The 11,689-nt window shown below is 43.5% G+C and overlaps 1 protein-coding gene across 1 annotated transcript; it reads left to right on the top strand.

Annotated features, from left to right (window-relative positions):
* Positions 1-1,012: 1,012 nt before the first annotated feature.
* Positions 1,013-9,264, top strand: LOC144689142 (interleukin-17D-like). The gene is made up of 3 exons (XM_078556280.1): positions 1,013-1,239; positions 4,325-4,554; positions 8,920-9,264. The coding sequence occupies exons 1-3, from the start codon at positions 1,228-1,230 to the stop codon at positions 9,143-9,145; spliced, it is 468 nt and encodes a 155-aa protein (XP_078412406.1). The 5' UTR covers positions 1,013-1,227; the 3' UTR covers positions 9,146-9,264.
* The last annotated feature ends 2,425 nt before the right edge of the window (positions 9,265-11,689 follow it).

Genomic DNA, 11,689 nt, shown 5'->3' with positions numbered 1-11,689 from the left:
TAAAAATTTTTATTAAAGTTTAAAAGCCTTCATGAACCCTCATCCCGCCCGTGGATGAAGTTCCATGAAAAATGCGAAGGCCGCCTGGGCTCTTCGCCTGCCCCCCCCCCCGCCAACCTTAAGGTTGGACAGGCAGCCCTGTTAATTGTTTTAATTGCTATTTAAATGGCCTTAAGAGGCCTTTGACGGTTTGGCGGGCGCGCGGCCGACTGTGGTGAAGATCTGAATGACGTGCGGTGATGTCGGGACGCACGCCCAACATCACCACGCATCATTTTCCATGTCGGCGAGCGGGGTCCCACTCCCGCACGCCGACCAGAGGTTTCAGGCCATAATCTTCTTTAGTGACGTTGATTTTTATCGGCCGGGACACCAGAAATAACTCGACTGCTCTTCCTCGATATAGTGGGATCGTTCCTATCCGCCTGAGAGGGCAGACAGGGCCTTGGTTTAACATCTCATCCAAAAGACAGCGCTTCTGACAGTGCAGCACTCCTGGGGTGACAACCTAGATATTGCCCTCAAGTTTCGAGACCTGTGCTTGAACTCACAACCTTATGATTCACAGGCACAAGTGTGGACTGGCATTCTTTAACTTTAACTTTAACTCCATCTCTTTATTTCAGAAACTTATTTAGTTGAAAACATGTCCTATTAACCAAATAATGATTCAGGGTTTTTTATAACATATATATATATATGTAAGAGAATTGGTCTGGCATTCTTTAACTTTAACTCCATCTCTTTATTTCAGAAACTTATTTAGTTGAAAACATGTCCTATTAACCAAATAATGATTCAGGGTTTTTTTTAATATATATATATGTAAGAGAATTGCAGTGAAATTTCTTAACAATAAAAAGCTTTTGGGGAAATGTGTGGTTCTGAGTGCAGTATGTCATTGTGGTCTTTGTTCGGTAAAGGGAGTTTCTACAACTTCCATCGCTACCTTATAAGGCCGGAGTTGGGCACGGTCACTTGTTTAATCTGATTCTCCGCCCCTCTTCTCCCAGCTGGCTGGAGTTTCGGTTCTCGCCGCTTTAACGCCGGGGCTGCCGCTATGATGCAGGACGCTCTCGGGGTTTTCCAGGAGAAGTGAAATCCGGCCGGATCAAACCCGCCTTTTTAAAAACTGCCCCAGAGTTGGAGGGATCACTGGCAGACACGCGGGGAGAGACAGAGACAGAGAGACCGTCTATACGGAAGGAGGGGACCCGCCAGTGAACAATGTATCTCAAGGTAACTGGAGTGACAGTGAACTCAGGGGAAGAAGGTGTTAGTTTATACAGACTGTATAGGAACTTGTCTCTCTCTCTCTCTCTAATGTTTGTGTTTTGCTTCTTTGTTAAAGACCCATCTTCATTTTAACCCAACTTCTTCAACATCGGTGTTGCTACCTTTTTTTTTAAATTAAATGTCTTTTCTTCTTGTGTCACTTCGACAGGAAAATAAGGCGTTAGGCACTCCCCAAGTTGCGGCTGTAATCGTCAGGAACGCCAATTGTAGTTTTTCCTAACAGTTCCCCGTTTCCATAACTGCAGTTTCTCAAACAAAATTAGCAGTATTATTATTATTATTATTTTTTGCCTATATTTAAATAAACGTCTTTCTTTCCTCTACTGCCAGTTCGTGGCGGGCACTTACTTAACACTTTGGCAGCGGTTGGTTGCGGGTCAGGGTTGGTGGAACTCGAAAGGGAGCCTAATGGACAGGGGGCTCCATTGAGATTGAATAAGATTCATCAAGCCTTTCTCCCCCCTCCCCTCCCCAATATTAAATATAATCAGTTAATGAGGGGTATTCCGGATTGAAATCCTATGTTGTGAGATTTAATTCCGTTGAAACCTTGGAGCTGCAAAATTGAAAATGGAAATCCAACTGGAACCCAACTGGTTTGTAATGTCTTCGAGAGAAGGGAACCTGGCATCCCCACCTACCCAATGTATTCGACCCCCATGTCACAACACTTAATGCCCTTTGAAGCACCTGGCACCAACTTTGTTGGGGCATTGGGGGTGGGTAGTGAAGTGTCATCCACATTCCTGAAAACGAATAAAGCAAACCACCTCATCTGTTGGAGAAAAGCTTTATTTTCCTGTAATTCTCTATCGCTTTCTCTCTCTCTCTCTCGCTCCTGCATCTCGTCCACTCTCTTTCTCCAATCATGTTCTGTTGAAGGGTCATGAGGACTCGAAACGACAACTTTGCTCTTCTCCGCCGATGCTACCAGACCTGCTGAGTTTTTCCAGGTATTTCTGTTTTTGTTGTCTATTTCCAACCTATTTTCTTCACTGTGCTCTCCCTCCCTTCTGTCAGTTGTCCTTTTCCCTCTGTAGATTTTTGTTTGCAAAAGTATACTTTATTCATAAGATATCTAAAAGCACGTTACAATGCATTTCAAAATGGTCATTACAGAAAGTGCAATGATATTCCAATTCTCTATCTACATAGATCACATTGCACTCTGAGGTGCTTCAATACGATTGTGACACATGTAGATAGTCATTAATTTAACTGAGTTTGGGGGATCTTAATATGTGCAACATCTTAGTTTGCCTACAAAATGCCAATCGCTACAGTCAAAGTAATTCATTGTATGAGCTTTGAAATCTTTTTTTTCTACAGATGTTATTAAAATGTAAATTATCCTTTTTTGTACATATTTCTGGAAAAAAGAGAGACTTGCATTTATAAAGTGCTTTTCATGACCACTGGATGTCTCAAAGTGTGTTACAACCAACAAAATACTTTTGAAGTATAGTCCCTGTTGTAATGTTGAAGACGCAGCAGTTAATTTGCACACAGCAGACTTCCACAAACAGAAATTAAAAGCAGAAAATGCTGGAAAAACTCAGCAGGCCACAGGTAGCATCTGTGGAGAGAGAAACAGAGTTAACATTTTGAGTCCGATTCACTCTTCTTCAGAGCTAAAAGCTTTAGCCTCTGGTTGTCCCAAATCACTTTGCAGCTAATTTTGTCATGCAATCACATTTGTAGCACAGATCCTACAAAATTAAAAACTGTTTTAGTAATATTGTTCATGGCTAAATTTTGACCAGGACACCAGGGGATCTCTCCCTTCAAATAGCACAATTGGATTGTTTACACCCACCTGAGAGATTGTTGGCAACTCACTTTATCATCCCCAGAGGTAGCAGCAATTAGTATCATTATACCTGGGATCTAAGGTAGATTCAAAATCTGTAATAGTCCTGAAGGAGGAGAGGAAGGTGGATGGACATGGGAATTTGGAACAAGAATTCCAGAGAATGGGATATGAGTGATTGAAAGCATGACTGCCAAGGGTGGGATATACCAGAGTGTAGAGTGTTATAATTTTGCTTCACACTGCAAAATTAAAATGGGTGCAGTGGCGGTTGAATAGGCAAAGCATTCAGCAACATGTGACAGAGGACAACACGATGGACGCTCAGTTAATTTGGGTTTTTATTGGCATAATTGGTTAAAGGAGGAATGTTAGTCAGTTCAGGGGACAACTCTTTCCTCTTTGAATAGTGTTGCGTTGGAGGCAACTTGATCAGTGGAAGAGCTGTAGCAGTTACATGAAGTCAAAGGAGTGGTGAGGACAAAAATGTCAATAGATAAAGAGCTGCTATGAACTGAGCCGCCAAAGGTGTGAGGTGTTGGTCACAGTAACCTGAGATACCCAGAAGGAGAATTCAATAAAAGGTAGATTTTCATTGCCCCATTTAAATAGAGGGAGAAGATTGAGGCCTAATTGATTTGGCTGTTCCACTGTGAGAGACCTGGAGGCTGTGGTCAAGGAAGGCATGTGATCTGCAGAAAGAATCATCAGCTAAAGAGTGGAGAAGGTTGAATGATGAAGGAGGAACAGATGAGAACCCAGCCTGGGAGGGCACCTGAGGTAGGGGAGAAAGAGCCTGAGGGTTGAGGGATTGAACAGTGTTCTCACCCACACTTGTTCCTAGAATCAAATATTTTACAGAACATAACAATTTGAAATATCACCTGTGAAATTGGCCAGGATAGATCTTCAATGTTAAATTTATAGCCCAGATCACAGAACATTAGGAAAGGATTTCACCTAGGTTCAGCATTTTGCATGGTTATTCATCATCTTTGTCGGGTCCTGTCTGTGACCAGCCAAACTGTGCAGGATCTGAAGAAGGAATGGGTTGGATGCCATGTTTTTTTTTGCATGCTTTCTGTGCATTTTCATTTCATGTGTTCATGTTGGTTCTGTGCTCCTTTCAAATCTTAGTGAGGTATTGGTAACACTGCAGGTCATAAATGGGAGTTTCTTTTTTCCATTTCCTTCCCCCCACCCCCCCACCCCAACCAGGTGGAATGGGTTGTATGTCTCGTGTTGCTCTTGAAGGCCGATCTATCCAATGGAGCCAAGAAACAATGTGCTGAACCCTCCGACAAGGAGCTGTCAAGGAAGTTGAACCATTGGGTGCCTGCCTCTGCAGTGACCAGTGCAAGAAATCTAAGGCCTGGGAGAGAATTCAATGCATCTCACATGCACACGTCACAGATTGGGGAAAGGAGCACTTCCCCTTGGTCTTACAGGTAATTATAAAACTCACCTCAGCCATGTATTTGATGCAAACTATTTCTGGCTTCTTCCCTAACAGAGAAACTGTTGGAATTTGTAGTTTTTTAAATTACTCATACATATGATATGGGCATCACTAACAAGGGTGGCCTTGAATGACCATCTCCAACTGACCTTAAGAAGATGTTGGTGAGTTGCCTTCTTGAGACCCTAGTGGCTTGCCCATGTCAGAGGGCAGTTAAGAGTCAACCACATTGCAGTGGGTCTGGAGTCCAAATAGGCCAGACAGGGTAAGAATGATAGATTTCTTCCCCTAAAGAATATTGTTGAACCTGATTGTTTTGTTATTGGAAATCTGTCATTACCAATGGTCACCTTTATTAATACTAGCATTTTGGTTAACAATTTAAATCCGTCACCTGCCATGGTGAGATTTGAACTCATGTATCCCAGACCTCTGGGTTACTAGTCCAGTAATATAACCACAATGTTACCATTTCTCGATATGATAGTGTGGAGTCATAAAGAGCAGAAAGCTCCTAGTCTAATCTTTGCGCTGTGCTGAATCAGCTGATATCAGTGGTTGGCCATTTGGGAGAGGGGAGGGAGTACAGTCAGCCTCAGTACCCTTTTAATCACTATCCAGAGATCCCTTCTGCAAAAATACTCAAGTGTGAGTGTAGGGTGAGGAGAGGCCAGCGTACAGAGCAGGGTTATTGTGTTGATGACTTTAGCACAAACATAATCTAGAAAAGCTTTTAAAAAGAAAATTGATAAAATATATAGGAAGAAAAAACTTTATATGTCTGAAGAAAGAGCAGTGGCATTGAACTAAGTAGATAGCTCTTTCAGAGCAAAACAAAAACAGAATTACCTGGAAAAACTCAGCAAGTCTGGCAGCATCGGCGGAGAAGAAATCAGTCAACGTTTCGAGCCTCCATGGCCCTTCGGCAGAACTTTTAGCTTTTAGCTTTTTGTTTTTAGCTCTTTCAGAGGGCTGGCACAAGCAAAAAGGAATGGACTTCCTTTGTGTTCTAACATTCTACGATTGGACTTCACTCCTCCATTTTTTTGGGGGGGAAGATAAGTGCCTCACAACAGCTAGAGGGAGATGGAGTTCTCTTTTTTAATTCAATGAGTTGTTTATGATCTGGAATGTTGTGGCTAAAAGGATAGTGGAAACAGGTTGAATTGTAACATTCCTCATTGATAAAGGGAATTTTCAGGGCTGTGAATAAAGAGCAGGGGGAGTGGAACTAATTGGAGAGCTCTTTTAAAGAGCTAGCACAGGCATGTTGGGTTGAATAGCCTGCTATGCTGTAAGGTTGTGTGATTCTTGCAGTAACCTGCTAATAAGAGCTCACCACTTTCGATGCAATGGCAGACAGGTATTGTCATTCTGAATCTGTACCCTAGGAAAAGTCCATACTTTCCAGAAGTGGAGGAGAAGCTTCCTACATAATGCACTGTTTACAGCGACACATTTTGATATAATGTAGCTTGCTCCCAGCTCCCTTTTTATAATGGAGAAGCTGTCTCAAATAGGGGAGGGCATATTTCAGTGGGGGAGATTCTCTATTGGGCTATTTCACGAAACCAGTCTTGCTGCTGCTTAAGTTCTTCCTCATTACTGACCTTTCAGCCCCTGCTCCCTGGGTTCCAATGATTCAGGGACAGGATGAAAATTTGGATAGAGTTTGGGGTAGTGGTGACTAGTTGCGGGTGTAGGGAGCATCCATTGCAACAGCTAGGTCAAAGATATACACGTGATGAGGGGAGGAGATAAGAATCCCCTTTTGAATAGATTCCAGTTTTATGTGCTCAATAGCAGTCACCCCACAGAAGGAAGCTATTTGGCCCATCATGTCAATGCTAGCTCTTTACTAGACTAATCCCATTGTTCTCTCCGCACAACTTATCATCATCTGCTTCAATATCTATCTACTTTTCCTTCTTAGGATATACAATGAGCTCTGTCTCAACTACTCCCTAGTATATTTCACGTTACAATGACCCTCATTGGAAAGAAATTTCTCCTAACCCCTCTCCTCATTCTCTTTATGACAATTTAAAATCTCATCATCAATTTTCCCCAACCAGAAAAAACAATCCTTAATCAATGCTCGTGACTCAAGTATATTATCCAGTAATGAGGTTGTGACATGGCACCTTTGATAAGCATGCTGGAGTGTTTCATTTTCTCTTTTGATAAAATCCTTCCTGCCCAGCCTTGCCCGTTATGAGACTAGCAAAACTTCGGCAGTGGAAAGGTAGATTCTGGAGTGCGTAGTCAAAGCATTCCTCACCATCGTCTCTCTATTGCCTGAATTCTTGGCAAATTACACTGCTGGCATCAGGTACAATGCAGAAGATGTAAATTATTTCATGGAGAGCTGGTATGGACTCAATGGGCCAAATGGCCTCATTCTGTGCCATCGATTACTTTGAGAAGCTGAGATTTAAGAGTAGTTCAAAATAATGAAGGGTATTGATAGGGTAAAGGAGGAGAAACTATTTCCGTTGGGAGGAGGGTTGGTAACCAGAGGACACAGATTTAACATAATTGGCAAAAGAACCAGAGGGAAGATGAGAATATTAGCACAAGTGAGTTGCTGTGGTCTGGAGTGCACTGCCTGAAAGGATGGTGGAAGCAGGTTCAATAACTTTCAAAAGGAGAATTGGGTAAATGGGGGAAACAATAGCAGGGCTATGGGGAATAAATAGGGCATGTGGGACTAGCTGAGTAGAGCTGACACATGCCGATGGGCTGAATGGCCTCCTTCTGCCCTTCATAGAATCAGAGCATAGCCAAAGGTGCAGGACTGTTTTATGAAAGTGGCTAATTATTAACTATACATTTGGGGTATGTGTTGTGTCACATTTTAGTGGTGGAGTTGTACAGTCAGGTTTATCAGGAATTTCTGCTGTTACAACACTGATTCTTAAGGAAGATGAAACAAAATGACAATTATCACGAGTTGTGTCATGCTGCAGGTAGAGTGTGGAGCGTACACCTCCAGTATTGGGCAATAACTCTTAAAGGGACTCTGCCTTCATCAAAAGCTGTGTGCGTGCATTTCCTACGTGACATGCAGTATCCAGATCTGAATGCAATACCCCAGAGAGGGTCTAACCTGAATTCTAACATAACTTCCAATCCTGAGACAAAGGGCAACATTCCATTAGCCTCTTTAATTATTTTTAAAATCTGTTTTAACTTCTCCTCTTCATGCTGTGTTCATCCATTGTAGGACATATGCCTATCTTTTTCCCCCAATGAGAGATTTCTGCTGTATACTGATGTACTGGCCAGGTGTGTTTCAGTAATGGTTGACCAAGAATCTCTCCCGCTCTTACTGCCTGCCAGGGGTGTATTGGAAGGATCATTTACCTACTTGCTTGTCCATGTCATGGGCACTCCTTCTGCTATGACTAATGAGTGCTGGAATGGGGCTCGAACTCAGAGCTTCTGGCTCAGAGGTAGGAACACTACCCACTGCGCCACAAGACCTCCCTTCATTAGCTTGGAGTGATCTCTATATTTGGACCCTGAAATTTCTCTGCTCGTCCAGAGATCCCAGCTTTTCTCCATTTAAGAAAATGAGATAATAGGAAAACAGTGAAACCTCTGCTAAATCTCAAAGCAACATTGCAGATTGCTTCAAAGTTGTTCATTGTGTAAGTTGCACTTAAAGTTGTGAAAATAGTGACACAAGTAGCTCACCTAATGGATTAGCGATTAAAGACACTTCTCACCCACAGAAATCTGAAGGTCTGCGGTTTGATTTTTGTTCCGAGGTGTGGTCTGTGAGACAGTGTTAGAGCTATTATAATTGGCCTCAATGCTTCTGGGCTAGGAAAGGACAAGAAAAGCCATCATCCGGCTGTTGCATAGATACAGGAAGAGGCCATTCAGCCCCTCGGGCCCATTCTGCAATTCATTTCTTTGATAGCTGACCCATACCTCAACTCCATTTACCTACCCCTTGCTCTCAACGTCAATCTTAAAAAGCTTCAGTTGACCCTGTACCACAGTCTTTTGGGAAAAGAGATTGTGGTATCCATGATGCTTTGGGTGATAATGTTCCTGATTTCACTCCTAAATAACCTAGCTCTAATTTTAAGGTTATGCTCTCTTGAACTGGATGTTCCCCATCTAAGGAAACAGCTAGTTGCTCTGTGTCTACCTTATTGTGGGCACAGGCACAATGGCCTCCTTCAGTGCTGCATCATTCTAGTCTATGATTTCAAGTACCTCACTTAGATTACCCCTCAGCACCCTAAAGATATTAAATTCTCGATTTTTTTCACGTTGGGTGGGCATCATTGGAGGTACAAGCTGCTCTTTACCTAATTCTTTGTCCCTTTTCAATCTCCAGAATAAATGAAGATGAGGCGCGATACCCAAGGAAGCTAATGGAAGCCTACTGCCTGCACAAGGGTTGTCTCGGGCCTGATGGGCGCATTGATGACGCTGTAATGAGTGTGCCATATCACACAAATGTTTTGGTGCTGAGGAGGACCTCGAAGTGCAAACGCAAGACCTATATCTACAAATTGGCCGAGGAAGAAATCCCAGTGTTCTGCGTCTGTGTTATGCCATAGTAGTTAAGGCTCAAAAGAAACAGCTGAGATCCCCAGTAACAAGAATGTAGCTGTCATTGTAAGATTCACAGATAAGTATTTCTGTCGGCCAGTAATAAAAATGCAGAATATTTTGATTAGCTCCTGAAAACCAACAGTGTGTCTTGCTCTCTCGCTAGGAGGTTAACCAACTCTTAAGGTAACACACGGTTTTCCGGGGGTGGGGGTGGGGTTGGTGGGGGAGGGGTGCATCACCAGGTTTTTGGGTCCAGTTTTGGATACAGCTGAGGTTTTGCCTTGCTCTTTTCTGTCAGTGCAACACGGAGATGTAACATCAATTTAAATGTATAAAAAGACCAGCTCTGCTCATCTAGTTAATTATTGTGTGGTCCCTGGGTGGCGTGGGGGAAGGGATCCGCTTCCACACTGCTATCTGATGTATCACCAACATCAACAACAACAACAAAAACTTACATTTATATAATGCCTTTTAACATGGAGGAGTGTTTTACAGGTGGGGGTGGGTGATGGGCCGCTTGCACCCCTTCCCCACCTCCCAGGAGTAAAGTCGAGGTGGAGCCGACCCACTCCACACCAGATTGACTGGCAGCTCAATCAGTCCTGGCAGCGCTGAGAGTGTAGTAACGGCTGCTACTGGGACTGCAAGGAGAGTTGTAAGAAGTCCACGGAACTGGGCGGGGTTAGGAAAAACTTGGGGAGAGGGGGCGGTGGTGTTACAGGGGGTAAATTCCCCCTCGCCCACCTTCCTTCCTGCCCTTTTGAAGAAGGTAGATAAAAATCGGGCTGACCGGCTGCCCACACCAAACATTTTATGGCATAGGCAGTGTATTATCAGGATAACGAGCCTAATTGACCCTAATTACTTAGTTGAATATGGTGGGCAGACTGCCAATTTCGGCACCCACCCACCCCCTGTATTACGGGGGTGAGCTTGAGTGGCGGCAGGTCACCTGCCCTCTTTTACATGCCCCACACCCGCCCTCTTCCTGGAAACACGCCTGCTGGGGGCGCACATAATGCAGCCCATAGTTAGACATCCCATGGTGCTTCACAGGGGGGTGTTATCAGACAAAATTTGACACACGACTTGGTCAAAGAGAAGGTTTTAAGGATCTTCTTTAAAGGAGAAGAAAGAGGTTTGGGGAGGAAATACCAGGGCTTGAGGCTAGGCAGCAGAAGATACAGACATTTGTGAAGAGAGTAAAATTCAGGGTATCGCAAAAGGCCAATATTGGAGGGGCACCGATATCCTGGTGGAACGTGTTACTGAAATTTTTCGGCTTGCGCTCCTCAGGGCAACCACAAGAATGCCAAATTTCAAACGACTGTTGTGATTGTTTGAAATTTGACATTCTTGCGTCTGTCCTGAGTTGAGTGCAAGACGAAAACATGCAACATGTCTCTTTTTCTTGTCGCTAATATTCGAAGTCCTGTACTACCAAGTGACGGACTGTATTTCGGAGGGCTGTAGGGTACAGGTTGTTTAAATTACAACGAGAGAGTCTTCACTGTTACAGACCATTCCTTCAATGGGGATAATTATTAAAACCTGGACAAATGCACCAACACCAGCTTTACCAATTGTTCAAGGTGGGGGAGAGGGTGAGCAAGGGGACTGGAAGGACAAAAGAAGATTTTTAAAGAACAATTCCCACCCCCCCACCCTTCATAGGAGAAGCACAGGATGTCAATGCTTTCTTGTGTTCCTTCAAAACTGATCTGTGCCCTAAATGCTTTAATCAAAGTTCAGAAAAAAATGTAAATGCTGGAAACCCAACATGCACTAAACTGCTACAGTTTGGCACACGGCCAGGCAGGTCTTGTTTACAAAGCAAACTACTGCGGACGCTGGAAATCTGGAAGAAGAACAGAAAATGCTGGAAATACCCAGCAGGTTGGGCAGCGTCTGGGGGGAGAGAGAGAGAGAGAGAGAGAGAGAAAATGGGTTAACGTTTTGGGTCTGTGGTGTTTCAACAGAACTGGGAAGAAGTTTGAGGCGTAACAGGTTTTGAGCAAGTGTGGAGACAGGGAAAGGATGGAGGAAGGGACGAATAATAGGGAAAGTCTGTAATAGGCCGGAAGGCAGGAGAGATTAAATAACAACAGGGATGATGTTGCAAGGCAAAAGGATCTTGTTTACATTGCTTGGTTCCCATCTGACTGTAATTTTAATTGCCTGGGTTAGAAAAGAACTTGGGAAATGCTTAAAACTCCGTACACAGATCATAATGGAATGTTTCCGTTTATTGCAAGGGGAATGGAATATAACAGTAGGGATGTTTTGCCACAGTTGTATAGGGTATTGGTGAGACCGCATCTGGAGCACTGGGTACAGTTTGGTCTCATTTAAGAAAGGATATGAATGCATTAGCAGCAGTTCAGAGAAGGTTCACTCCACTGATACCTAGGATTGAGGGAGATGGGATTGGAGGAGTTATCTTATGAGGAAAGGTTGGACAGGCTGGGCTGGTATCCACTGGAACTTAGAAGAATGCGAAGTGATCTTATTGTAACATACAAGATCCAGAGGGGACACGACAGGGT

The sequence above is a fragment of the Cetorhinus maximus genome, chromosome 13 (assembly GCF_964194155.1).
Source record: "Cetorhinus maximus chromosome 13, sCetMax3.hap1.1, whole genome shotgun sequence".
Taxonomy (NCBI): Eukaryota; Metazoa; Chordata; class Chondrichthyes; order Lamniformes; family Cetorhinidae; genus Cetorhinus; species Cetorhinus maximus.
The sequence above is the reverse complement of the archived record's forward strand: the minus strand, read 5'-3'. Positions and strand labels throughout refer to the sequence as shown.